Source organism: Crocuta crocuta, unplaced genomic scaffold (assembly GCF_008692635.1).
Source record: "Crocuta crocuta isolate KB4526 unplaced genomic scaffold, BGI_CrCroc_1.0 scaffold168, whole genome shotgun sequence".
In the NCBI taxonomy this organism is placed as follows: Eukaryota; Metazoa; Chordata; class Mammalia; order Carnivora; family Hyaenidae; genus Crocuta; species Crocuta crocuta.
In genome coordinates, this window is record NW_027532591.1 from 6,735,741 (window position 1) to 6,763,358 (window position 27,618).

Here is a 27,618-nt window from a genome sequence, read left to right on the forward strand (position 1 = left end):
GTTCAAATGCTCATGTGGAAGGGGAAAAGGGTTCTGTTAACCCGTTACTGCACTGGCCGGTCAGTGCTTTCAGCACCCCACGATAGGAGCGCCCACAGGCCGGTGCCCGCTGGCCCAGATGCTCTCCTCTGCAGGGAGTACTGGCTTTTAAGGACCAGGAGTCAGCACTTCTTGAGATTCTGTGACACACGTGCAAGGTCCAGGCCCTGAGGGGCCCCCTGGCAAAGAGGAATGATCCCAGGTTTTGAAGGCTGTTCACTTCCTGACTCTGCAGCTCATTAGCTGTGTAGTCTTGGGCTGGTGATTTCACCTCTCTGAGCCTCAACTCCCCTCCGTAAAAGGAGAATAACAACCCACCTTGAAGGTTGTTTGAGAATTCAGTGACCTTGAACGTCTTGAATATCCTGTTCACATCTATAGGCCCAGAGGTTTGCTTAGTGCCTGGCGTACAGCAGATACTCCACATTTGCTGAATAAATTGTGTATAAAGCACCTGACACAATATGGGAAATAGGGTTTGCAATAATTGTTAGACCCTCTGCCTCTTAGAGAGTGTTTTCTGGACCATTCCTCACTGGTGCACCCATAGATGCCATTTTGAAGGCGTCTTCTCTTCTTCCCCAAACTGCTGGGAGGCTGGGTGCTGGCACTGGCCCCCACTGACCATCTCCCAACCCCTGACCCCCAGCAACGGTGCAGAGATGTGGAGGCAGCTGATACTGCGCAAGCCCAGCTGTGATGTCCGAGACCTGCTGGATCTGCTCCTGACCAGCCTGAAGGAGAAGCCCTTCACCAAGAAGGGCCGGGCCTCCATCGTGCCGCTAGCGGTGAGGGCGCACCTCGCCCACCCCATGACTGCCAGGTCCCGGGCTCTTCCCTCCTCCCCCCCGCCCAGCTCAGCACACCCAGCTTCTAGGGTCCCCCTCGGTCGGGAACTAGTTGTGCGGCTCGGGCAAGCCCATCTCCAGGCTCTTGTCTGTGGCCCGCTGGACGGCCCCATGCTGCTGCTGACAGGGAGGAGGAAACCCAGTGATCCGGGAAACCCAGACCTGAGTCTGAGCTCCGGCTTTGCTGAGTTAGTGTTTGTGACCTGAGCAAATCACTTCACCACTCCAAGGCTCAGTCTCTGCATCTGTAAGTGGAAATGATAACGTCTGCTCCCTGCGGTGGCCGGGAAGGTGGCTGCCAGGCTCAGAGCTCGGCCCTGGGAACACAGAGGGCAATGTGACGGCAGGGAGGTGCCTGGGTGAAAGGATAGATGTCTCTCGGCCTCCACCACGGGCACCTTGGTCCTAGCCAGCCGGATAATACCCCTGCTCATTTCCCTGCTTCCACTGCAGCTCCTCCAATCTGTACTGCAGCCAAAAAAAATCTTTGAAAATGCACACCTGCTCTTCTCCATCCCCTCAACGGCTTCCCATTGCCCTTTAAAATAACACAGTGTTCCTACCTGTGCTTGAGGCCCTGCACCCTTTGCCAGCCTTACCGCACTCTGTGGTCCCTCTTACTCAAGTCCAACCTTGTTCTATGTCAGAAGTTCATACAAACTATGCTAGCTCTGTCACAGGGCCTTTGCACATGCTGTCTCTCTCCTGAACTTCTTTCCACTAACCTAACTTCTACTCATCCCCCAGCTCTCGACTCTAGCATCACTTCCTCAGGGAAGCCCTCTCTTATCTCCCTGACATGATCAAATCTGTGCATGTTATACTTTGCTTCACATACTTTATCTTGGGGGAGTTTACCCTTGTTGTGATTTGACAATAGTGTGTGGGGTCATTTGAGTAATATGTGAGATGCATGAATTCAGTGCCTGAATCTGTTTTGCTCACCGTGATATCCCTAATATCTAACGTATACTGGTGCATAGTAGACACTTAAAAAATTTGTTGAACTGATTCAGCTATTCAGCAACATTAATTGAGCACCTACTATGTGCCAGGCACACTCATAAATTCTGGGGATTCAGCAGAGAACAAGACATGCTGGTGGAGAGAGGCAAAGACACGGTGGGTGGAGGAGTGGGTGGCATTAACCCTTAATAGAGGAGGACACTTTTGCTTAGTTACATCCCAGGTCTTAGCCAAGGTCACAGAGCTAGTGGGTGGTGGGGCCAGGGCTCAGATCCAGACCTCCTACCTCTGAATCCTGTGTCTCTTCACCTCTCTCCCCCAGCACTGAGTTCTCTGAATAAGGCAGGAACACACCCATTCCGTCCCTGGTTTGGTGATTCATCCTCTCCTCTCTCAATCATTGTGTGTTAGCATAATCCTGAGTCGCTCATCTGTGCCTTTTGTTCAAGCACAGTTTGAGCATAGACGCAGTCAGGACTAATTTTTATCTTACGGTGCTGATAAACAATTTGAGCAAGATCGAGCCCAGAGCAGAGCCCTATAGCCTGTCATAGAGACTTTTCCTCATGCTGCTGACCACGTTTTTGGAGATAATCATGATCTTTAGTCTACTGAAAAATGGAAAGGGTTTGGGTCCAAGAGGCTTGTCTTAGCTCTGCCGCTGCCTCACTGTATGACCCTCTCTAGCCTTGGTATTTAGATCTGTAAAGTGGGCAGTGATAGCTCCTGCCTTGTCTATCTTACCTGTTCAGAAGAGTGAAATAGTGTGTGTGAAAGGGCTTCCTAAGCTGTGAAGTACAGATAACTGCCAATCATGGTCTTCACCCAGCCTTCCTTGTGTCACTTATTTCCCTGGGGACACGCCACGGGCTCTGTCGCTTCACAGTCCAATGCTCTTCCCTTGGGCCGGCTGCATGGGGGCACGGATCGTGGCCACGTCTTCGTAAAGAAGTCTTCTTTCCCACCCGTCCCCTCATTCACTCTCTACCACCTGTGAGGCTGGCGGGAAGAGGACCAGAGACCTCACTTCTTCATCTTCACACAGATGAGTGAACCTCAGGCCCAAAGAGGGCCAGGGAGTGGTGGGACCACAATGAGCCAGCCAATCGTGTGGCCCCAGCCTGCCACCTCCCCTCACCCCTGCACTGGTCTCCTGCCAGTTAGAGAGGCCTTAGCGGGCTTAGTGGGAGGTGAGCCCAGGCCAGGACCAGACTGGATGGCAGGTGGAGAAGTTGGAAGGTGAGCGCCCGTCAGGTCCCAGGGAGCATCGTGGGCCAAATACCAACAAAGCCAAGTTTCCGGGACCTTGAAGGGCTGGTGTGGGGAGTCGTGGATGGAAGGGGCCAGGGCGTGGTCAGTAGGGATGGAGTGACAGAGTCCAGGACTGGGCTTCCCTGGCTCCCACTCAAGGCTGGGATTTATTTCTCTTGGTTGCTGGGCACCAGGGGAGCCAGTGAGAGTGGCCTGGTTTAATGGCCCAAAGTGAAGGGCAATCGGTGCCCCATCACGGTCTCTGTGCCTGTGTTGTGAAGGGGGAAGGGGCAGGGCATGCTGTAGCTGGTGTCTGAAAGCCTGGGTTTCAGTCCCAGCTCTGCTCCCAAGGGCTGCTGGGTAACCATGGGTAAGTGCCTTCTCCCCTCTGAGTTTGTCTCCTCACCTGCACAATAGGATTAAGACTCCACCTGACAGGGGCGCCTGGGCGGCTCAGTCAGTTAAGCGTCTGACTTCCGCTCAGGTCATGATCTCACGGTTTGTGGGCTTGAGCCCCGCGTTGGGCTCTGTGCTGACAGCTGAGAGCCTGGACCCTGCTTCGGATTGTGTGTCTCCTCCTCTCTCTGCCCGTCCCCGCTCATGCTCTGTCTGTCTCTCTCTCAAAAATAAATAAACATTAAAACAAAGACTCCACCTGATGAAGGTGGGAGAGAATCCCTCTACCTGATTCTTCCAGGGCTGTGTCAACATCAAGGAGGCAGGCTATTGTTCTAGCGTAGAGCTCACCCAGAGAGCCAGGAGTTGGGATGCGGTAGTGGGTATAGAGAGCTGGGCTCTCCCAATTAAAAAAAAAATTTTTTTTTAATTTATTTTTTGAGAGAGAGACAGAGCAAGCGGGGGAGGGGCAGAGAAAGGGCCAGAGAGAATCCCAAGCAGGCTCCACACTGTCGGCGCAGAGCCCGACGCGGGGCTCGAACCCACGAACCGCGAGATCATGACCTGAGCGAAAGTCGGACGCCCAACCGACTAAGCCACCCAGGCGCCCCTTTAATTTATTTTTTGAGAGAGAGACAGAGCAAGCAGGGGAGGGGCAGAGAAAGGGAGAGAGAGAATCCCAAGCAGGCTCCACACTGTCGGCGCAGAGCCCGACGTGGGGCTAGAACTCGTGAACTGTGAGATCACGACCTGTGAGATCATGACCTGAGCCAAAACCAAGAGTCGGAAGCCTAACTGACTGAGTCCCCCAGGTGCCGCTGGGCTCTCCAAGTTTGAGCCAGAGAAGAGCAGAGATCCAGCCCCAACTTGCTAGAGAAGCGGCCGGGGCGCCTACCTGGAGCCTGCAGCCAGCCTCCTCTCCACCCCCAGGCAGCCAGCGGGCTGTGCGAGCTCCTGTCAGTCAACAGCTGCGTGGGCCGCGTGAGGCGCATCTACCCCCAGCTGCTCCTGGCGCTGCTCATTCAAGTCCACTACCACATCGGCCTCAACCTGCCTGACCACATGGCTTTGCGCAAGGACGCCAAGAAGGACGTCCAGCCGTCGGTCTTCGTACCCGTGCGGTATGTCCCACGGCGGGGAGAGCCACCCAGCTGGGGCCCTTTTGAGAACCATCAGGGCAGTCTACTCAATAGGAAGTAGCTTTGGGACTAAAAGAGAAAACAGAAGCACACGTTTATGGGCGCCAGCGATTTATCAAACAACTATTGGGAGCACCTGCTGGGACGTGTGTGTCAGGCTCCGCCTGGTGCTGGACGATAGCAAGGAATCGGCCTTACCCCAGGGAGCTCACGATTTCATTTTTCCTCCCCGCCCTCTAGAGATATTATCTGTGTTAGATTTGTATCCATGGCCCACCATTTTATTTTTTATTTTTTAATCTAGTACTTTTTTAATTTATTTTTTTATGTTTTATTTGTTTCTGAGAGAGGGAGAGAGAGACAGCATGAGCAGGGGAGGGTCAGAGAGAGAGGGAGATACAGAATCTGAAACAGGCTCCAGGCTCTGAGCTGGCTTTCAGCACAGAGCCCGACGCGGGGCTTGAACCCATGAACCATAAGAGCATGACCTGAGCTGAAGTCGACGCTTAACTGACTGAGCCACCCAGGCGCCCCAATCTAGTACTTTTAAAAATGTTTGTTTATTTTTGATAGAGCAAGCCCACGTGCAAGTAGGGGAGGGGCAGAGAGAAATGGGGACAGAGGATCCCAAGCAGGCTCTGGGCTGACAGCAGAGAGCCCGATGCGGGGCTTGAACTCATGATCCAAAAGATCATGAACGGAGCCGATGTCAGATGCTTAACCGACTGAGCCCCTCAGGAACCCCCACCATCTTATTTTTAATTATTAACCGGTATAGGTAATATATGCCCATGGGTAAAAATCTCAAAAGACATTGAAAGTGAGTCTCCTTTCCTCTCCTTACCCAGTGACCCTCCCCAGGAAAACCAGGCCCTTTCATAAGCACACATTTACATTTCTATTTTTATACCAACAGTAGCATACTTTACAGTTAGACATTGTTGCTTGGAGTATCTTCTATATCTTGGCGACCATACATCTAGAGCCTCATTATTATTTTTTTTTTAGTGTTTTATTTATTTCTGAGAGAGGGAGAGAGAGAGAGCATGAGCAGGGGAGGGTCAGAAAGAGAGGGAGACACAGAATCTGAAACAGGCTCCAGGCTCTGAGCTGGCTGTCAGCACAGAGCCCAATGCGGGGCTCGATCCCACGAGCTGTGAGATCATGACCTAAGCCAAAGTTGGATGCTTAACCGACTGAGCCACCCAGGCGCCCCTAGAGCCTCATTGTTTTTAACCGCTGCATAATATCCCTGTGAGTGCAATTTCAATGTACCATAATTCAACCAGGATCCTCTTGACTTAGGTACGTTGCAGCCCTTTGCACTTAACACACAGCGCTGTGGTGAGCTAGGGTGCACGTCTTCAGGCGCACGTGTGACTATACACATAGGACGAATTCCTGCAGGCAGAATGGGCGTGTCCAAGGGTCTCTGCCTGTAAATCTCGAGCTGGAACAGGGCTACCCGGTGGAAAGTGTCCTCGGGCAGTGAGTGATGAAGGGGGAGATGGGAGCACCCCCTGCGGCCCCCAGTTTGCCAAACGGCCCCCCGCAGAACGCACTAGGTCCACTAGTGTGGGAGAGTGACGGGCTCCCACGCCTTTGCTGACACAATGGAACAGGTGTTTTTATCTCTGCCTATCTGAAAGTTGGAGGAAGGGCTGTGATTTTCATTTGCATTCCTCTTATTGTGAATGAGGTTGAGGGAGAAATGCCATTGTGTCTCCTCTTCTGTGAGTGGTGTTCACCCAATTTTATATAGGACTGCCGGGGATTTTTCTTGTAAGAGCGTTTTATATACTAAGGACACTAAGTCTTTGTCACTTGTATTCAGTTTGTCACTTGACCTGCAACTATTTCTTGGTTGTTTGCCATTCTGAAGGTTTACATTTGTGTGTAGTTGAGTTTATCAGTCTTTTTTTTATGTTTATAAAAAAAATTTTTTTGAGGGGCGCCGGGTGGCTTAGTCGGTTAAGCGCCTGACTTTCGCTTAGGTCATGATCTCGCAGTTCGTGGGTTCAAGCCCCGCGTCGGGCTGTGTGCTGACTGCCAGCTCAGAGCCTGGAGCCTGTTTCAGAGTCTGTCACTCCCTCTCTCTCTGACCCTCCCCTGCTCACTCTGTCTCTCTCTCTCTCCCAGAAATTAAAAAAAAAAAAAAGAATTAAAATTTTTTTGAGAGCTAGAAAGGATGCAAGTGAATGAGGGGCAGAGAGAGAGAGAGAAAGAGGGAGAGAGAGAGAGAAAGAAAAGTGGGGCTTACCTGAAAGCAGGGCTTGCACTCACGAACTATGAGCTCATGATGTGAGCTGAAGTTAGATGCTTAACAGACTGAGCCACCCAGGCTCCCTAATGTTTATCTATTTATTTTGAGAAGGGTTGAGGGGGAGCAGAGAGAGAGAGAGGGAAAGAGAGAATCCCAAGCAGGCTCCATGCTGTCAGTGCCGAGCCCGTCACAGGGCTCCATCTCATGAACTGTGAGATCATGACCTGAGTGGAAGTCAAGAGTTGGATGCTGACCCTTACTGAGCCCCCCATCAGTCTTTCCTTTTTGGCTTCTGTCGTGTGTAATGAGAGGTACACGTTGAGGGACCAGGGAGAGCGGTTGAGTTGCTGGGCTTGAAGGTAGAGCATCCTGGATTTGAGTGCTGGTTCCATCACTTGGGCTTTGTACGGTGGGCAAACTACTTCAACCTCTTGACAGTCTGGGGCAAGTATTCCCGCCCCGCAGGTGTGTCGTAAGGACAAATAGGAACGCATCGCAGCGTGACACCACCTGCCAGGGTGGGGTACCGATCCTGACTCCCCTGTACTCGTGAGGCCGGCACCCCCCCACTCAGAAAGCCCGTGGGCTCCGGGCCAGACAAAATCACAGTAAAGTAGGGGAGGCGCTGGAGGAGGGGGAAGAAGAGCACATGGTGGAGGAGCTCTCGACTGCCTGTCGAGTGACAGAGTGTGGCCTCCCTGAGCTGGAGGAGGCGTGTCCGCCCGTGAAGTCCACGTGGCGCCCTGTGGCAGCCCCGCACTTTGTCGCAGCTCCGTGTCGGTGGTTGGCTCCCCCGCCCCACTGCAGAGTCAGGGCCACTCTTGCTCCGCTTTGCTGGGAGAAGCTGAGAACCTTCTAGGGAGGTGAAGATTGTAGAGGGGGTGTTTGGGGGAGACAAAGGGGCCGTGCCACCATCCACGGACTTCCTCTTAGCAGCATCGCCTCCACCTTGTTACAGACCTTATTTGGGGCTCCTGGAGCGGAGTGGGGAGGAAGGAAGAAGGGTGGCGCCATTTTTTGTTAAAATGTGGAGCCTGATGGAGGAAGCGGTGGAAGAGTAGAGAGGCCCGACGGGCAATGAGGTGGCACTGTGTCCGGGGGTGGGGGGGCCTCTCCAGCGCATCCAGGTTGGGGAACGACTCCTTACGTGCCCTGAGCGGGTGAAGGCCTCGGCGGCACAGCGACTGGACGGGTGAGCAGAGGACTGTCCTGCAGGCCGCTGCCGGGTCATGGGCGCGAAGGGGAGGGGATGGGTGAGGCAGGACCCTGGGGGCAGCTGGGGGGGCCTGGCCCCCACCTCTCCCTCCAGGGAAGAGGCTCAGGAGAAAAGGGAAGATAAAGCAGCATTTCTGAAAGGAAGGGAATTTTGCTTCTGTTTACTCTCTTTCTCAGAGCTAATAATAATGTTTAAAAAGCCTCTCCTTGTGGGTACACACCAATGACTGCCATCAGTCGCCATGACTGGGAGAAGCGGGTCTGGCCAGATGGGAGCTGACGGTGGGAGAGGCAGAGGGCGGGAGGCCCGGCCTGTGGGGGCAGGGGCGGGTGTGGGAGATCTCAGCCCCCTTGTCTTGGCAGCTGGGTGGTCAAAGTGGTAAAAACCCTGCTGCTGAGGGTGGGCTGCTCGTACGAGGCCACCTTCCTTGAGGACCAGGGCGGCTGGGAGCTCATGGGACAGGCTGAGAACCACCACCGCGGAGTGTCCCTGCTGGCAAGGTGAGTCCGGGGCTGCCTGGGGCAGGGGGTGCAGGGAGGCAGAGACCCCAGCATCTTTGCACACACGTGGCTTCGCATCCCTGTCTGGGCGAGTCCCTGCCCTCGGTCCCTCACCTGATTCTGAGCCTAGTGCACACGGGGAAAATGGCGCAGCCTCCGCGGAGGCCATCTGCGGCCGTGCCAGCGCCCGGCAGTTGCGGAGCACTTAGCGCGCTTCTCACGGCCTCGGGACTTCGGTGCCCACACTCATACAGAACTGGTGGGATGGCCAGTGGTTCAGAGCGGGCCCTGGAGTCAGTCTGCCTGCGTCTGAATCCCAGCTCCCTCCCTCCCCGCTGTGTGTCCCAGGGCAAGTTCCTTCCCCTCTCCGTGTCTCAGTTTGCCCATCAGCAGTGTGGAAGTAATAGGACCCATCTCCAGGGTCCAGGATGAGGGTTAAGTAAAGTACTCTGAACAGCCCCTGGTATACGGCAAGAATGCAACACAGGTTAGCTGGCACCATCATTATGCTGACCAGTGGGCAGGGATTATCAGTGCACACTTTGCACAGCGGGATGCCACGGTGCAGAGGGACAGTTATGCATCAAAGGTCACACAGCTAGGGGGTGGCAATGCTGGGAGATGACCTCCTGGCCCAGCCCAGGGATCTTCCCTGGCAACCATGCACAGCCTCGCCTGGGGCTGGGAAGGGGCCCCTCGATTTCGGTCCTGTGGCTCCTACAACAAAGGTCTGTTCTTTAAGCCTGCACCCTGAGAGCCCAGGATGGTGCGGTCCCCGGGGCTCTTGGGATACAGTTGCATTTATGGAGCACCTCCTGTGCTGTAGGCATCGTGCAAAGGGCTGTGTGCTCTGTGGCCTTGGGCAAGCTTTCCCACTCTGGGCCTCGGTTTCCCCCTCTGTAAAACAAAGCAATTAAACTAGGTGGCCTCTGAGATCCTGTGTGTTGGGGGGGGGGGGAATCCTGACTTGCAAAGGGTTTGGAGTGTCAGGGCCAGACACCCCCCCCACCCTCAGCAGGCCCCCTGGGCTGGAGAGCCTCAGGGGACTGCTCGCCCCCCCTCACCCCCAGGGCCATGGTGCATTACTCCTGCCAGGAGCTCTGCCGCATCCTCTACCTGCTCATCCCGCTCCTGGAGCGAGGCGACGAGAAGCACAAGATCACTGCCACCGCCTTCTTCGTGGAGGTACCCAGGGGCAGTGGGCACGAGGCGAGGCTCCTCCCCGGCCTCTGGGGGCACAGAGCTCCATTCACATCACCAGTCATTTCTCCTGTGCAAACAGTACTTAACAACCGGGAGTTTCATGAGCATGATTGCTCTAGAATACGAAGACCTCGTAGGGTTTCCCTCTGGTCCTCTTCTTTCCACCCCTTCACCCCATTCTACTCTCCCCAGACCCCTCTCATGCCCGGGCAACCCCCAACCTTTGCTGGGCAGTGCCATGTGCCCGGCACCGGACTAGAGCCGTGAGGTTGGAGGTACAAATATGAAATTGACTCTGCCTAGCCCTCAAGGAATTTTCAGCACGGTAGGGAAGCCAGAGGTCACCGTAATTATAACATGGGGTGCCATGGAGTGACCCGTGCTATGATGGGGGCCATCTAGGCTGTGGTGGGAGGAAGGAGACTTGAGGTGGTGGTAGGGGGGAGGATCAGGGAGGACTTCCTGGAAGAAGTGACATCTAAGCTGAATTGAATGTGTGGCGGGCACTAGGGAGAGATGAATCAGCAGGTTGGTTAGGGTCAGACCCAGAAGAGGACACCCACCAACAATTATAGCTGACATTAATTAATTAGAGGATAGATGGTTTTCTTTCTTTCTTTTTTTAATAGTTAACATTTATTGAGCACTTACTATCTTCCAGACATGTTCTTAGTGTTTTACACATATATTTAATCCTCATGACAATCCTCTGGTGCAGGATTTTCATCCCCCATTTTAGAGGGGGAAACTGAGGCACAGATTTAAGTAAATTTTCCAAGGCCACACAGCTCGTGAGTGGCAGATCCAGGATTCAGACCCAAACACAAACCCGCTCTCTCCCTCCCTCCCTTCATTCTTCTCTTTAGTTTAAAAAAATTGTGATAAAATATACATAAAAGTTACCCTTTTAGCCGTGTTTAATGTACATACCAGGGCATTAGGTGCAGTCACATTCTTGTGCAGCCCTCAGCACCTTCCTCAGAACTGTTATCACCCTTCCCAAGTGCAGCTTCTGTCCCAAACTGAAACTATGTTCATTAAACATGACCCCCCCCCCCATTCTGTCTCCCCGGCTCCTGGCAACCAGCATCCTGCTTTGTGCTATGCACTTGCCATTGTACGTTTCACATAAGTGGAATCATATAATACTTGTCCTCTGTGTCTGGTTTATTTCACTCAAATTTATGTCTTTGAGGTTCATCCATGTTGTTAACACGGCTCAGAATCTCATTCTTTTTTAAGGCTGAATAATACCCCCTTATATGTACATACCCTTTGTCCACTCATCTGTCGACGGACACTTGTAAAAGGTCCACTCTCCTACTGCCACTCTTCCCACCTCTTGTGACCTGCTGGTTGTCATGCTGGGGCCTGTGCTATCATCAGGATCTGTACAGTGGGGTTCAGAGGCAGGAGGCCCACTTTCTGCTTGAAAAGTTAAGGAAGGCTTCCTGGAGGAGGTGCCATCTGAGCTGGGCTTTGACGGGTGAGTGAAGTTTGCCAGGTGGACAAATGAACACTTGGCCTGGCCCTATAGGCACCCACAAGGTCACTTGTGGGAGTGTGACCCACTCTTGGGTCTTAGGGCCAGGAGTCCTAGGGTTGAGCCCCAGCTCTGCCGGGTTCTAGTTCAAATTTCCCTCATGCAGCCGGTGAGGGAAAGGTCAGGTGCTGTTTCTGGAGGACCGAGGTGTTCCCAGTGCTGTGCTGACCTCTTTCACGCATCGCCCAAAGACCTGCACAGCAGCACCGCAAATAAGGACCTGGGGGCTCACATTTAGGTGAGGTGGGTGCGTGCTTCAAGGTCACACAGCTCAAGGAGTCCGGAGGATTCCGATGAGATTTGTCCGACTGGCTCCTCCTTTCTGGCCAGCCACTCGTCTCTAAGTCTGTTCGTGGCTGCCACTTGTGGTTCTTGGGGGATGTGGTGGGGGTCACACCCTGCCAGACCTCAGGGGATGCTCCCACGTCCACCACAAGGTCAGGGGTGCTAGGCTTACCCTTTTCTTAACATTCCCCTGGAGCGCTGAGCAGCAGCCCTCCTCTCCGGGGCAATGTCCTCAGCCCAGGCCTTCTCCTCCCCAGAAGAGGTGGCTGCTCTTGGCCAGAGCCATGCCCACCGTGTGCACTGTGGCACCTTGACGTAGCTCATGTGTCCCTCCCCAGCTTCCCCAGCCACCTATGCTGTGACTGTCTATGTGTGTGCTTGCTTCTCCCAATGGCAGGTGAACTCAGGGGAGCTCTGTGACCTTGGCAAGTCCCAGGACCCGCCTGTGCCTCAGTTTCCTCACTTATAGTATGGGGATAATAAGTTGCCCACCTCATAGGATTTTGCTGGGGATTAAATGAGTTCACGTGAAGCTCTGAGAATAGTGCTTGCACCTAGGAAGCACTGTGAGTCAGCTATATTGCTGCTATCATCATCATCATCATCATCAATTCTCTCCTCTGCGTCTCTAGTGTGTAGCCCTGAGCCTGGTACAGAGCAGGCCTGAGCATCAGTTGCATGGATGGGTGGAGGCCGGGTGGTGGGTGGAGCCCCTCCGTTCCCGCCTCCTCCCGCTCTGGTCCACTGCCCCGCCTCTGTCCCCAGCTCTCTCTTTTCATCATCCAGACACAGGGTCTCAATAGTCTCAGTAGAGGTAAGGCCAGGGAACGGATGGGAGAAGTGTTCTTGAGGATGACCGGGCAGGAACTGAAGACTGAACTGCTGTAGGTGGGAGGGTGGTGGAGAGAGGAAGGAGATGAGGGCGATGCCCGGCTTAGGAATGGAGAATGGGGGGGGGGGGGGTTGCTAAAGGCAGCAATGGGAACATAGGAGGAAGGGTAGTTCTAAGGAGGAGAAGAACTGAACTTCATGTTGGACATGAACTCATGCACCGCAAGTGCTCCTTATGCACATACTCTACCCCAGAGCTTGTGCTAGGTAACAGGGACCCAAGGAGAAGCTCTCAGTCTGTGTTCTCAAGAAAGCCCCAGAGGGCAGAGGGGTGCAGGAGACAGACGCATACGTAGACACGGGCACTAGGGTTTCCCTGTTCAGGGGCCCAGAGAAGGGGGCAATCTACCCAGATGCGACCTGAGCACATTGTCAAACATGGATTCAAGGGCTAGCCGAGTTTTAGGTGGAGCCATGCAAGGTGAGTAAGGGCTGGAGCGGAAGTGGGTACGCTCGCAGAAGGCATCCTGCCAGCCCAGAAAGGACCAAACAGCCTGGGTCATTCCACAGGCAATGGGCAGCTTAGCTAGCTTAGCTGGTTGGTGGTGAGAGTGTGAGCTATAGGATGGGCATGGCGTGAATGAGACCCCAGAACAAGCAGGGCCCGCTGGTGAAAGTCAGCGGGGGGCACGGCAGCTCTGAGCCGGAGAGTGACGTGTTCAGCCTGGCCATGAGGTGTTGATGGACATTGGATGCTGAGGTCTGGCAAACTGTTGGTTTTCCAAGTCAGAAGCTCTGGATAGCGCCGCAGGCTAGAGATGGTGCCTGGAGTGTTCTATGCCTAAGGAGAGCAGTTAAAATCCTGAGCAGGGGGACTCACTGAGGACAGTGGGCAGAGGGAAGCCAGGCAGAGAGGACAGAGTTTAGCGTCACCAACACTGACAGCTGGGTGGGGACAGGAGCCATTGGCTGGTACTAACTAGACTGGCACTGTCTAATACGATAGCCACTAGCCACGCAGGGCTGAGGCAGCCCCTGAAATGTGTCTGTCTGAATCGAAATGCGTTGTAAGTTTAAAATTCATACCATGTTTCTGACCTGGTTCCAAAAAAATTTTAGAGACTAAAACATATCAATAATTTTTATATTGATTACATGTCAAAATGATAATACTTTGGATATATTGGGTCGAATAAGATATATTACTAAAATTAACAACGTCACTTTCTTCTTCGCCTTTTTAATGTGGCTCCTAGAAAATTTACACTGACGCATGTAGCTTGCTTTGGACGGCGCTGACCAGATAGCAATTGTTCACGTCCCACGCTCCACCCCTGGTCATCCAGTGTGCACTCCAGTGCGTGGGGAGACGGGGGGCTGCCCTGCCCCTTGGCCCAGGGAGTAACCACCGTCACTCCCGCAGCTCCTCCAGATGGAGCAAGTGCGGCGGATCCCCGAGGAGTACTCTCTGGGGCGGATGGCTGAAGGCCTGAACCACCAGGACCCGATCATGAAGGTGCTGTCCATCCGAGGCCTGATCATCCTGGCCCGCAGGACTGAGAAGGTGAGCAGGGGTCAGGGGAGAGCTCGGCCAGCCAGGCCCCAAGCTCAAGGAAGAATGGAGTTTGGCCATCACGGACGCTTGGATGCTGGAACCCATTTATGTCCCTGCCTCAGTTGCCCCATCTGTAAAGTGGATCGATAGCTTTTAAAAATTCCCTGTACACTTCATTCTTTTTGAAATAGTTTCTTTTTTAAAAAAATGTTTATTTATTTTTGAGAGCAAGGGCATGTGAGTAGGTGGGGGGCAGAGCGAGAGGGAGAGACAGAACCCTGAGCAGGTTCCTCACTGTCAGCACAGAGCCTGATGGAGGGCTCGATTTCTTGAACTTAGAGATCATGACCAGAGCTGAACTCAAGAGTCGGATGCTTAACCAACTGAGCCACCCAGGGGCCCCGGAAGTAGTTTCTAATCCAGATTTTTCAATGACCCTGAAGGCCCTGTGTATAGGAGGGATTGGGGCTGGCAGTAATTATTCCTATTTTACAAATTAGGAAACTGAGTCCCAGATTGTTGGTGCATCTTAGCGTTTTTATAAAATGTTTATTTATTTTGGGGGAGAGAGAGAGTGTGCACACATGAGCACAAGTGTGGGAGGGGCAGAGAGAGAGGGAGACACAGAATCCAAAGCAGGCTCCAGGCTCTGAGCTGTCAACACAGAGCCCCATGCGGGGCTCAAACTCACCAACCAGGAGATCATGACCAGAAGTCAGATGCTCAGCCGACTGAGCCACCCAGGCGCCCCCATCTTGGCATTTTAAAAAGTGCTTTGTTTTCCTCTACCCGGCCCTGTTACAGCTCATGGTCTAGAAGACTGAGGGGACAGAATGTAGACTCAAAGCTAACTAGGGGCGCCTGGGTGGCTTAGTCGGTTAAGCGTCCGACTTTCGCTTAGGTCATGATCTCGCGGTTCGTGGGTTCGGGCCCTGCGTCGGGCTCTGTGCTGACTGCCAGCTCAGAGCCTGGACCCTGTTTCAGTCTGTGACTCCCTCTCTCTCTGACCCTCCCCTGTTCATGCTGTCTCTCTCTCTCTCTCTCTCTCCTAGAAATAAATAAAAATATTAAAAAAAAAAAAAAGCTAACTAACAATGCAGTGCCAACAAGGCGGTGACATCAAAGGGCCTGAGGTATCCAGGAAGGAGTCAGCGAGGATGCAGAGGACTTTGGGGATAGTGAGAGTTTGAGGGAGGGCATTCCAGGCAGGCAGCATGGCATAACCAAAAACCTGGAGGGGTTACTTGCTCCACCAAGTTTATCTCAGTGGCTCAGAGGCTGGGGCTCTCACCTGTCAGCCCAGGTAGGAGCCCCCATCCGAGGTGGTCCTGCCCCACAGACTGCCAAGGTCCAGGCCCTCCTGCCCTCGATGGTGAAGGGCCTGAGGAGCATGGACGGGCTGCTGGTGGTGGAGGCCGCCCACAGCCTCAAGACCATCTTCAAGAGGCGGGGCCGGAGGCTGGCCGACAGCTCTGTCTACGTGGAGATGCTGCATGTCCTGCTCCCACACTTCAGTGATGTAAGGGGTCCCCCGGGGGCGGAGGGGGAGAGGGCTGGGGGGCTCTCTACCACTCTGGGGGCTGTAACAGCTGCCAGTGGCCCGCTGGGGCAGGGCCGAGCGGAGTCAGCCCAGGGGGCGGGGCACCTCGTTCCAGCTGGCCCGCTGATTGTAAGTGGTTTGCACGGAGAAAGTCGCTTCTCTAATGGGTTCTCACGGACAGAGTGCTTTTGTAATCAAGTCCCCCCAGACATTTGCCTGGTTGCAATTGGCCCACCTAGAGGGGACACATTTTTTGATTGGTTCCAGCAGAAGGGGACGTTTTTCCACTTGGCACTAAGGCACCCTTTAGGTTAGTGGGGGGCCCTGGCTGGGGAGAGAGGGCAGAACTCTGGACCTAAGCTCCAGTGAGGGGGTGCTGGACCCGGATCAGCACCCCACAGGTGGCCTCCGCTTTTCTTCCGTCTGCGGGCCTCTTGTGCCTGGAGGCCCCCTAGAGTGAGGGGAAGGAAGGCCGATGCCTCCATGTGGGGCTGAGGCCCAGGGAGCCTCTTGGAGGAGGGAGCCAGCCTGAGCCTCCGGATCTGCTCCAGTTTCGAGAGGAGGTGCGCTCCTCCTGCATCAACCTGTACGGCAAGGTGGTCCAGAGGCTGCGGTCGCCCCACACCCCAGCCATAGAGGAGCAGCTGATCAGCACCTTGGTGCCCCTGCTGCTGACCATGCAAGAGGGCAACGCCAAGGTGAGCCAGGTGAGTGTGCGTAGGCACAGGGCCCTGTGGCCGGAAACCAAGCCAGAATCACTAACCGTCTGTCATGGACCAGCCCATTTCCCAAAGGCACCATGGTAGAATTCCTCCTCAAAACGAACCACCGCACTGTGCATTTCAAAGTGTTTTTCTCCGTTCTTTTATTTATTTAAAAACCACTTTAAAGTTTATTTATTTTTAAGAGAGAGAGCATAAGTGAGGGAGGGGAAGAGAGAGAGGGAGACACAGAATCCAAGCCGGGCTCTAGGCTCTGAGCCGTCAACACAGATGCGGGGCTCAAACCCACACACCGTGAGATCATGACCTGAGCCAAAGTTGGATGCTTAACTGGCTGAGCCACCCAGGCACCTTGTGCACCATACGTTTCAAATAGGATTTGATTTTCCAAAAGTCCGTTTCACAAAACTGTTTTTCTGAGCTATGTTCTGGCTGTCCTAGAATTCCCCCAGCGCTAGCATTGTCTTCCTCTTGGTCCCCAGAAATGTGTGAAGACCCTGTTCCACTGTTCTTGCTTCATGGCATGGGAATTGCCAAAGAGAGCATATAGCCGGAAGTCCTGGGACAGCCAGCAGCAGACGGTGGCCAAAATCTGCAAGTACCTTGTGAGTGCTTTCAAGGCTAAGTGGTTTTCAGACGAGCATGCTGGAGGGGGCAATTCTTTCCTCTTCTCCCTTCTTTTCGCACCAGCATCCTGACTGCCAGTTCCACCACGGCCCACACGTTTTGGCTTCTGAACGTGCATCTGCATGTCTGGCTTCTCACTTCTAGCGCCCCTCCCCGGTGGCTTACTAGACACCTCCCTGGTGAACCACAGACACTTCAAGCTCAGCATGCCTCTCCTGAGCTCATGGCCTGCTTCCCACTTCAGTTCTGCTCTGTCCCTCTAGATCCCCAGAGTAGAAACCTAGAATTATCCTCGACTCCATGTCTGTTGCCTTCCACAGTGGATCGACCTTTAATATCCTAAATATCGCCGTTTTTTCCCTCCCCACCCCCACTGTACTTGCCCTTAGTTCAAGACACGGATGTCTCCCAGATGGGCTGTGGGTCCAGCCGTCGCCTGGCTCTTTCGGTCTTGAATCTTTTCTCTCCCGATCCCATCCCTACTTGGGCCCCCAGAGCAGTCTGGTTCAAACACGAGTCTGTCTGTATTATACCCCTGCTTCAAGAGCTTCATTGGCTCCCTTTTCTGCATCAGCAATTGCCAGGGTGTATTCTCTGTGACACCCATTCCGACGAGCAACACTGCCGAGGGGAGAAAAGAGGTTCTAAGGTGAATAAGTTGGGGGAACCACTGCCTCTTCCACTTGCTCTTCCTCTTCCTCTTGGAGGGCTGCCATGCCATCAGGTTATTAAAGGCTCTGGAATGTTCTGTGCTGAGGTTTTTCACGGTGGTGGGAGCCATGGTTTCCCTGAGATATTTAGTTATTTATTTTAAGTAGGTTCCATGCCCCACATGGAGCTTGAACTCACAACCCTGAGATCAAGAGTCAGATGCTCTACTGACTGAGCCTGCCAGGCACCCCTTCCCAAACTTATTTAACCACAGAACCCCCTTTCTAGGTAACACCTGAGGGCGTCCTGAGGTAGGAGCAGGCCAGGAACACGCGGTAAACGCGCCCTGCGGGATGCAGCCCTGTCCTGCTGCACAACATTTGGGAAGCTTTGCCATCTGGTCCCATCTACCTCCCCCCTTGTCACAGGCCAGGCTCCCCAGGACTCAGACTCTGAGACAGAGATTAGCACGCGGGAGGTTTATTCGGGTGCGCCCTTGGGATCAACACCTGCGGAAGGGAGGGCGGGGGCAGGACGAGGGGTCAAGCTGGAGCGTAGCTTTGGGGGAGATCTCAACCAACACTGCAGGGAGATTCCCCAAGCTGGGGCCAGGGGCCAGGGTTTTACACCCCTGTGCCCATTTGTTACCAGACGCCAGCCACCCTGGGAAGGGACATGACCTTGGGCCAGCAGTTCCCTTCAGCGGAGGCAGTGCTGGGGCAATAGATCCTTCACACCAGTGTGGGCAGGGCAGGCCAGCACCCTCCATGCCAATCTAGAGAAACCATGCAGAGTAACAGACTGCTCCTGGGATTACAACAAGGGCTGGGCACCACCATTATTGGTCCTGCTCAAAGCCTCTGCGATGCAGTGTCTACTATTATTACCGTCACTTACCAGAGGAAGAAGGAGGTCTGGAGGAGGTGTCTGGCCAGGGCGCTAGTTCAGATACCTACCGCGACCAGTGCCCGGGCAGAGAATGATCGTGAGCAGGAGCGGTGGGGGCTGGCGGCAACCTGGAGGGCCCGGGAGCTGTTCAAAGCACCAGTGGGTGCTCTGGCTTCTTGCCAGGTCCTCCAGTTTCACTAGAAAAGCTAGAAACCCAGATTTTTATAAGACATTAGTCAGCAATCAATTCGCTCACTTAAAGCGCTGTGCTGGCCACTGCTTTGCCAGCGACTTGTGGCTTATGGCGGCCAGCTTGTGACCTCTGTGTTAGACCCCTCTGGATTCCGTTTTGTTTTGTTTGTAGATTTACTTATGTATCTAATTTGGGAGGGGAAGGGCAGAGACAGAGAGGGACAGAGAGAATCTTTAGCAGGCTCCACGCCTAGCACAGAGCCTGAAAGCAGGGCTCCATCCCGCAACCCTGGGATCATGACCCAAGCTGAAATCAAGAGGCAGATGCTCAGCAAACTGAGTCACCCAGGTACCTCAAGATTCTGTTTTTGCTCTTACAGCATCAACAGGTTTGCTGATGTGAAGGTCAACTTCTAGCCTTAGCTTTAAGAAAGGACCAGTAACCCTTTCATTCATTCATTCATTCATTCATTCATCCAACACTTCCTGGGATCTAGGCCACACCAACCTTTGTCCAGGGTGCTGAGGTCTCTGAGCCGAGAGAGCTGGCCCCTTCTCTTGAGGGAAATCTGGACCCAGTGGGGGAGGTAGATATGAATAATCATTGCACACTGTCATAGGTCCCAGACACATGACAAGTGGTGAGAGCAGCTCTGTCTGAGGGTCGTGAAAGGCTTCAGGGAGGAAGTGGCTTCTGAGATGAGCTTCAAGGGATGAGAAAGATTCATCAGATGAAGAGGAGAGGGAAGGGCATTCCAATCAGGAGCACTCGCTAGGACCAGGCACAGATCTGGGGATAGCGAGGCCACATTCTGGCACTGAAGCACAGTGCACACAGCAGGTGGGGGCAGTGGTGGAAACTGAGGCTGAGGGGCATGATTGTGAAGGCTTTGATGCCAGGCCCAGAGCAGATTGTCAATAGGAGAGTAATCATATTAGATTTTTCTTCATCTCTCAATAGCCTCTTAGCAAGATGCTTGCCCCCTAGTTTCTACTTGATCGAACTCATCCTGAACACCACTGTCAGATTATTTTGCCCAAAACGTTGCTTTGTCATTGCTCTATCAAGAATAGATGCTGGCTTCCTATTTTCTAATGCATAGGTATGGCTTATTCCTGTCTGGCTCTAAGACCTTCCCAACTCTCCAATTTATTCCTCACTGCTCTGTAACTTGAATCCTTCACCCTGAACAAACCTATCTCTTTATCTATCGTCTCCCTTGCACGCCATGTCCATTCTCACTAGACTGACTTTGATCTTTAGAACTTTCCTTTGAGCTGTAGCAGGGGGTGAATTAGAAGAGGATACACCCAAGGCAGGAAGACCATGGAAACGATTGTCGCAATCTGCTGAGAACAGATGCAGCCTGGCCTCTGGGGGTCTCAGGCAGAGGCCAGGATGGTGGCAGAGAAGTTTAGGAGGCAAGAGGCCAGGGCTTGGCTGCCCGGCAGGGTCACCATCCCTAGCTTTGGGAGGGGTGGATGGGTAATTAGTGCCCGTGAGACCCCAGCACTCTTGGGCTTTCTCTTTGTCCCAGGTGACGACCCACCGAGACAGCGCCCCCACGTTCCTCAGCCAGAGCCTGGAGTATGCCAAGAATTCCCGGGCCTCCCTCCGGAAGGCCTCAGTCATGTTCATAGGTAACCTGGTAGAACTAGATTTGCACCTGGGGCTCTGCCTGCCCTGTATTTTGCTTCCCCGCCCCCCTTGGAAGGAGGCTGCCGGCCCTCCGGGCACCTGGGAAATGCCTCCCTTTGTGTGCGAGGCTTGGCCAGCAGACAGTCGTGGTGCAAATTAGAAAGGTCTTCCTTCCTCTAGATCCCTGCTTGGAAAGTGGGCCACAGGGTGGATCCGGCCTGGAGTCCTTGTGCAGTTCACAACCTTGGCAACTGCACAGTGGAACTGCTCTTTCCCCCCTCTGTCCCCCAGGCCCAGCAGGAGCCTACCATTGACTGTGGTGAGAGGGGCCAAGCTGGGCCATAGAAAGTGTGAAGTAGAATCTCAGCTCCATGATCCCCTTTCTGGGTGACCCCAACTGAGTCCTCTATGCCCACTGAGCCTCGGTTTCCTCGCCCACAAAATGGGGGTTAGCTCCGGTTTTACAGATTAGATGAGAATACTTTTTAATAATGTGAAGACTGGCTAGTCAAGGTGCTCCCTCAACATCAGCTCACTCCACATTTCCCCAAAACAACTAGATTCACCTCATTTGGAATCCCCACCCCACCCCAGACCCTTCCGATGGCAGGTGGAAATGTCTCCTCCCAGCAACTCCCCTCCTCTCCCTCAAATATCCACACACGCCTTCACCAGGTGCACAGGAGCTTGGAGAGGATGATGTTCCCAGCCCTCACTTTGCAACATTTCTTTTAGTTCTTTCCCCCAATTCACTTGTGGTTTGCATTAGTCAGTCTCCCACGCACCCATTCACTGGCTCATTTAGCAAATGTTGCTTGATGCTCCACTCTGCATCAGGCACCTGCTTAGTCTAGAGAAACAGAGAACCTTCTGGAAGTGATGTGGATGGCAGGGGTCGGGGTTGTGCTGTGAACCTGACCCGCGCAGGGACAAAGGAGCAATGCCCGGGACTGGGGGCATCCCTCAGAATGTGGGGGCCTGCCCAGAAGAGGCTTCTCACCCAGAGCACCATTATTTCCTAGATGCCCACATCCCTAAATCTTGCTCTGAATTAGCCACATCTAATAGTGATGGTGTTCAACAGCCTTGGGGGTGTTCTCTGTGCCGGGGAACCAAAGCGGAGTCAAGGCCGCGTCTGCCACAGGCAATCTCTGGCCTGATGCAGGCGTTCCTAACCTCCTGTGGGTTTGTGAAACCCTGAAACAAGCTATGAACACTTTCCCCTAGAAAAACACACGTGTGCATACAATGGCACGTGTGATTTAAGATCCTCAGAGACTGCCCTTCCCACTTCCCCACCCCGAGTGGGTCTAAGCTTGAGACCCCTGGTCTGGCAGGAGATATAAGTCACAAAATACATCTGAGTATATACAGATGAGAGAAACTCAGATGCTCTGGGAACCCAGAGAAACACCTAACCAAACCTGGGCATGGGGTCAGGAAGGTTTCCTGGAGAAGTAACCATGTTAAGCTGAACATTCAACGATGAATAGGAATGAGCCAGGCAGAGAGACGCGGGATGGGCCTAAGGAGAGGTGAGAGGTACGGCCTGACCCAGTCAAGGACCTGCAGGCACTCTGGGACCCAGGCGTGCAGGCTGGGAGCGGGGGAGGCCTGACCCACGTGGCCGAGGAGCGGAGTCTCATTCCCTCCAGGGCCCCACCGAACACCTGCCAGAAAGGTGTGCAAGGCGCTCAGTGTCTTACCACTATTGCTGCTCAAACTCCCCGGGAAAGGGGCCAGCTGAGGCGGCAGCCTCCCCGAGTCTCAGACGAGGACGCTAAGGGCCAGCCCGGGCAGGGGCCACCAAGGGCCGCACCGTCAGAGTCAGCTCTGGCCCAGATCCTGTCCCTGTCCTGGTGCCTGTCCCAGAGGACAGCCTCTGGGCCCGCCATGTCTCCTAGGACTCCACTTGGGGAATCTGTCCCGGGGTCAAAGTGAAGTTCTCTTTATGTCCTCATTCATGGGTCTCAAGGAGGGTGGGAGAGCTTCTCTCAGGAGGTCTGGTCTGGGGGCAGAGGTCGGAGTCGGGAGGTGGATGCACTCACCTCTCGGCTTACACTCAAGGGTCGCTGGTCCCCTGCATGGAGAGCATAATGACAGAAGACCAGCTGAATGAAGTTAAAGAGGGTAAGTCCTGCCCTGCGTCTTTGAGATCTCAGGGGCCAATGAGAGGATGAGTGGGCTCGCAGTGGGTGACAGAAAACAGAAGGGATAGGTCCCAACGCAGGGGCATCGGCTCAGTCCAGCTGTGCTAGTCTTCATCCCTGGTGAGCAATGTTAAGTACCCTGGGTCACCGACACACAGAACGCACAGCCCCACCCTAGGGGAGGTTACAGTCTAGGAACCCAGGCTAGAAAACAAGCCCCAAAGTATTTAGTACAGAGCAAGTGGTCTGGACTCTTCATGGGGGCACATTAGTTTTGTAACTGGAGAAATTGATGAGGTTTTAACTTAGGCTTCAAAAGGCAGGAACAGTTTGAAGGGCTGGGAGGAAGAGGAGATGAAGGGATGCCAAACAGAATGCCTGTGCCAAGACACAGCAGTGAGAAGGGAGGATCTGCTGTGGGACCTTTGTGGGGGACCCTGGCCTTAACGAGCGGCCTTTCCCTCCCCACGACCCAGCTCTGGAAAACCTGAGACACGACCCAGAAGCATCAGTGTGCATCTACGCGGCCCAGGCCCAGGACCACATCCTGGCCAGCTGCTGGCGGAACTCCTGGCCGCTGCCACACGGGGACTCATGGGTGTGCGACCCAGCCACCACGCACCGCTGGAGCCCTAGCTGTGAGAACCTGCCCGCTTCCCACCAGCGCCGCTCCTGGATCATGCAGGCCCTGGGCTCCTGGAAGATGAACTTGAAGCAGTGATGTGCCTGAGCCCCCAGCCCTCCCCAGGGGCGGCCACGGCCATGCTCATGATAAACGCCACGTGGCTTACCTCTCCCCCTGACTGTTTCCTCACGGGAGACGCCCCACGCCCCGGGGCAGCCATTGCTCCATGCGGCACATCTGTGAGATGAGTGTGGCCTTCGTTGTGGACTCAGGCAACATTTACAGATGCACACGGGCTACTTCGTCCACACTTTATAGGTGGAGAAGCCGAGGTGAAGTGCCTTCCTCAAGGCCACAGAAAAAGTCCACTTTGTGCCTCAGTGTCCCCTCTCCCATAGAGTGGTTAGAAGAACCATAAAAGATGATGATTGGGGTGGCTTTAGGGGAAGGAAAGGGACAGACGCCCCTACCCCATGACCTCATGCACTTCCTGGAACCCTGACCTCTGAGTCCCACCCTCAGGTCATTGCCCAGAGGTCGGTTGTCTATCATTTGTCTAACATTTACTGAGCACCTAACCTGGGCCAGGCCTGTTCTGGGTGCTGAAGGAGAGCAAGGCCCAGTCCCAACCCTGGTAACTCATAGTCTGATGCAGTGGTTCTCAACAGGGTGATTTTTGACATGCAGGGACTATTTCACAATATCTGGAGGCACTTTTGATTGTTACAACTTGTGGAAGGGGATACTGTTGTCCTCTAGTGGGTAGAGCCCAAAGATGCTGCTAAGCACAGCACAGCCCCCAGTGAAGAATTATCCATCCCAAATGGTTAGAAGTGCTGGGGTTGAGAAACTTTGGTCTAATGGAAGTATCAGAGACATGTAAAGACATCCGTGCCCACCAGGGCGGTGCTGTGATGAAGGAGCTCGTGGGAGCTTGTGAAGCCCAGAGGATGTACCTAGGCCAGCTGGGAGTAGGGGTGTCAGGGGCAAGACCCCCCACTAGGGGGTTTGGAATGAGGATACGTGGTGGGCATGAATGGAGGAGAGCAGGGCACATGGGACTGAGGACCAACTGCTGATACGCAGCTTCAATGGATCCTAGAGTGTGTGTGCATGCATGTGTGTGTGTGTGTAGATCAGGGCCAGGGCCAGCTCACCATGGCCTTGGAGGCTGGGTTAAGGGAGCAGCGGGAAGGCATGGTGCGGTGTTAAGCAGGGGAGAGATGTGGGCAGATGTCGGCTTTAGAAAGCTCCTTCCTCTGGAGGATACAGGAACCCCGCAGGCATTGCTAGTGGGAGGGGGGATGGGAGCAGACGTCTGGGACACGAATCCGTCATGATTCATTCATACGGAGTTCAGGCATGCCATGACCCGGCAGTTCCACGCATGGGCACACATCTTGGAGCTCTCCCCAGAGATCCATAAAAAGAGCTGTTATGAGGTCCATTGCAGCGCGTTATTTGTGGTGCCTGGGAGAGGAGGAGGGCTGGGTATCCATCCTCGGGGGTGAATGGGCGCCGGGGAGTCCCATGTAGCACTTCACAGGCAGTGGGGGTACCTGTAGCACCTTGGATGGGACCTCAAACCTAGTGCTGAGGGAAAGAGTACATTAAAAATGTATGCACAAAAGAAGCCACAGTTTGCAAGAATACTTACAAGCTGAAAATACACATTAAAACACAGGCCAGTGGGAGGGAGTAAGGAGGAGGGCTCTGGGCCTAAAAGGGAATGAATGATAAAAGGGAGGGGAAGAAAGCTCACGCTGTGGCGGAAGGAAAGAGGGGTGGTGACCAGGAGCATGGGCAGGGAGACTCTGCTGGAGGCTCCGGGTTGGGGGGGGAGGAATGGAAGCCTGAACGGCAGGGCAGGATGGAGAAGGAAGACTGGACCCTGGGGAGAGAGAGGGAGGGGAGTTTTCAAAACCTGGTGGTTGACAGAATGGAGGAGGGGGAGGGAGAGCAAGGCGCTGAGGGTGGTGCCTGCCTTTCTGGGCGGATGACTGGGTCAGTGGTGTCCCCCGCACTGGTTGACCCGTTAGGATCAGAGGCACCTTCGTGGAGAGAGGAGTTGAGGCTGGAGGTGGTGGTGAGCTTGAGAGGCTTGGTGTCGTGATAGTAGGGACGTCTTCCAGGTGGCTGGCTGCACAGTGGCGACCTTGGCATAAGGACCTGGGATGGAAGTGCGTTGGGGATTCCTCGCAGACAGGGCTGAGGTGAGATTCCCCAGGGCGAGAGTGTAGAGTACATGTAAGCTCCTGCTGGGATGAGGAACCCAGGAAGTTGACCACACAATCCTCTGCCAATAAATGGTAGGCCAAGGCCATCAGGATTCTGGGGCTAAGAGAGAGCGGGAAATGGGGGTGGTCCTTGTGCATCACGTCTTCCATTGCCAAGAATGTTCACAAGCATGGCCTCCTTGGAGTGTTGCGGTAGCCTTGTGGAGTTATGGCGAAGGTCAGGCTGGCTTCACTGCCCTCACTCTACAGACGACAGGACTCCAAGGTGAGTGGGGCTTGTCCAAGGTCACACAAGAGAAAAGAAGTGTGGGTCTCGAAGGTCTCCCAACTCCCATGTCTGAGCCCTTTCCACCCAAAGACATTGCTGGAACCCAGGTCTGGGCTGGCCTTGGCAAATGACAGCTGCCACATTCCGGTCTGGGTGGCTTCTCAGCACAACAGAGGCTGACGAGCTCAGTGACTGGCCAGCGCCCCCCAAGTAGTCTCAAGTCAGAGAGCGCTCAGCAATCACTTCCTTTTCTGAGCCTCCCCCAATATCACCTTTAAAATGGATTCTTGCCTCACAGAGTTTTATAGGAATCAAATAAAAAGGGAAGCCAAAGGATCCGCAGGTTCTGTACCCTAGAAGAGAAAAGATAGTGAGGAGGAGAATGAGAAGGGGGCCCATCAGGGAGCCCGCTGGAGGATGAAGGGGGGAAAGGAGGTGCCGAGTTGGCGGGGAGGAGGCACTTGGACCAAGTGTTCTGCTGGGCACTGGCGGGCAGCTGGAAGGGGAAAGCCGCAGGCCTGGCCCCGGGGGCCACAGCCCTCCGTGCCTGCCCGAGCCCTGCTCTCTCTCCCACCCGTAGCAGATCACACCCAAGCCTGCCCGCCCCACAGCCACGCCTCCCATGCCTTCTCTTCCCTGGTCTCTCACCAGCACCTCAGCTCTTAACCCAGCCTCCTCCCATCAATCCTTCACCTTCATCAACCCAGGCCTCCCCAAGACAAATCTGTCCTCAGGTCTATCGCTGGCTCATTATCCTCTGCAAGTTAAAGGCCGGACTGCCCTCCGGCCCCCATCCGCCTTGCTGGCCTTTCCCCCTGATTCTTGCGGTGCCCGGCAGGCCAGGCTCTTACACACCGCCCTGCCTCTCTGCCCAGGGGCTCCCGCTGTCTAAGATGCTCAGCCCCCTTCCAGAGCTCGTCTGTCTCCCTCATCTCTGCTCTGCTCAGCTCCGCATTGCCTCCTCTGTGAAACCTTGCCGAACCCCCGAGGAAACACCCACTCTTCCGGGCCTCCGCTGTGCAGACTTGGGACTGACCCTGGTGTTTGGTCAGCTGCCTGTCCATCTCCAGGCTGTGGGCTTCCCGAGGCTGTAGCAGCCACCGCAGGGCGGCGCTGGCCATCTGCTGGGTAACCCTGCGGCAGCAGGAAGGCACGCCTCGCCTGGAGATCCTGTTTCCACGCCAGATCGCGTGGGTGGGGAGGTGGTTCGCCTCAGGAACAGGCACGTCTGATCACATAGCCCCTTTTCTCAAAACCCTCCATAAGGTTCCACTGAACGCTGGGGCGCCTGGGTGGCTCAGTCAGTTAAGCGTCCGACTTCGGCTCAGGTCATGATCTCACAGTTTGTGGGTTCGAGCCCCACGTCAGGCTCTGTGCTGACAGCTCAGAACGTGGGGCCTGTCTTCAGATTCTGTATCTCCCTCTCTCTCTGACCCTCCCCTGCTCATTCTGTCTCTGTCTCAAAAAATTAAAAAAAAAAAAGGTTCCACTGCACGCTGAGGAAGACCCAAGTCGCCAGAATCACTACTCATCATCCCTCCCACCTCACTCACCCTACTTCTCATTCTGCTCCAGGACCCCCTCCCCGCCAGCTCCACTCGCTGGGGCTGGGCTCTGCCAGTCCCCGCCATGGAGAGGGCTGTCCCCGCGCCCCCACCCCCCAACAGGCCCTGGCCACCTCAGGCCTCCTCCTTTGCTTGATGCCTGTACACCCAGTTTGGAACTTTCCCCTGATAGCTCTTGCTAGCACCTGACAACCTCTTATAAATTACGTTCACCGGCTGTCTCTCCCCATTACCCTCTCAACGCCTGGAGAGCAGGGGTTTTATCTGCTTTGCCCACCACTGTATATCCAGCGACCGCAATAGGCCTGAACACACAAGGAGCTTAGGGAACACGTGTTAACTGGCTGGACAAACGAGCTAAAGAAGTGATAAGGGAGCACTGCGGGGCGTTGGGTTTATCCGCCACCCCAAACCCTGAGGGGCGGGGCTGAGGCCCGCTGAGGGGAGGCCCGGGCGGGGGTGGTGCTGGTCGTGGAGGG

General features: G+C 54.5%; 1 protein-coding gene across 2 annotated transcripts in view; it reads left to right on the top strand.

The window, feature by feature from the left end:
• The window catches only part of MROH7 (maestro heat like repeat family member 7), a 49,770-nt gene extending 26,530 nt beyond the window's left edge, over positions 1-23,240 (top strand). For both annotated transcript variants that reach the window (XM_077779804.1, XM_077779803.1), the window contains exons 12-22: positions 689-827; positions 4,431-4,621; positions 8,481-8,618; positions 9,689-9,803; positions 13,904-14,044; positions 15,375-15,554; positions 16,127-16,282; positions 16,780-16,902; positions 20,194-20,296; positions 22,362-22,424; positions 22,921-23,240. In XM_077779804.1, the coding sequence (XP_077635930.1) occupies positions 689-827; positions 4,431-4,621; positions 8,481-8,618; positions 9,689-9,803; positions 13,904-14,044; positions 15,375-15,554; positions 16,127-16,282; positions 16,780-16,902; positions 20,194-20,296; positions 22,362-22,424; positions 22,921-23,165 (1,594 nt within the window). In that variant the 3' untranslated portion in view covers positions 23,166-23,240. The remainder of the gene's footprint in view (positions 1-688; positions 828-4,430; positions 4,622-8,480; positions 8,619-9,688; positions 9,804-13,903; positions 14,045-15,374; positions 15,555-16,126; positions 16,283-16,779; positions 16,903-20,193; positions 20,297-22,361; positions 22,425-22,920) is intronic.
• Positions 23,241-27,618: the final 4,378 nt, after the last annotated feature.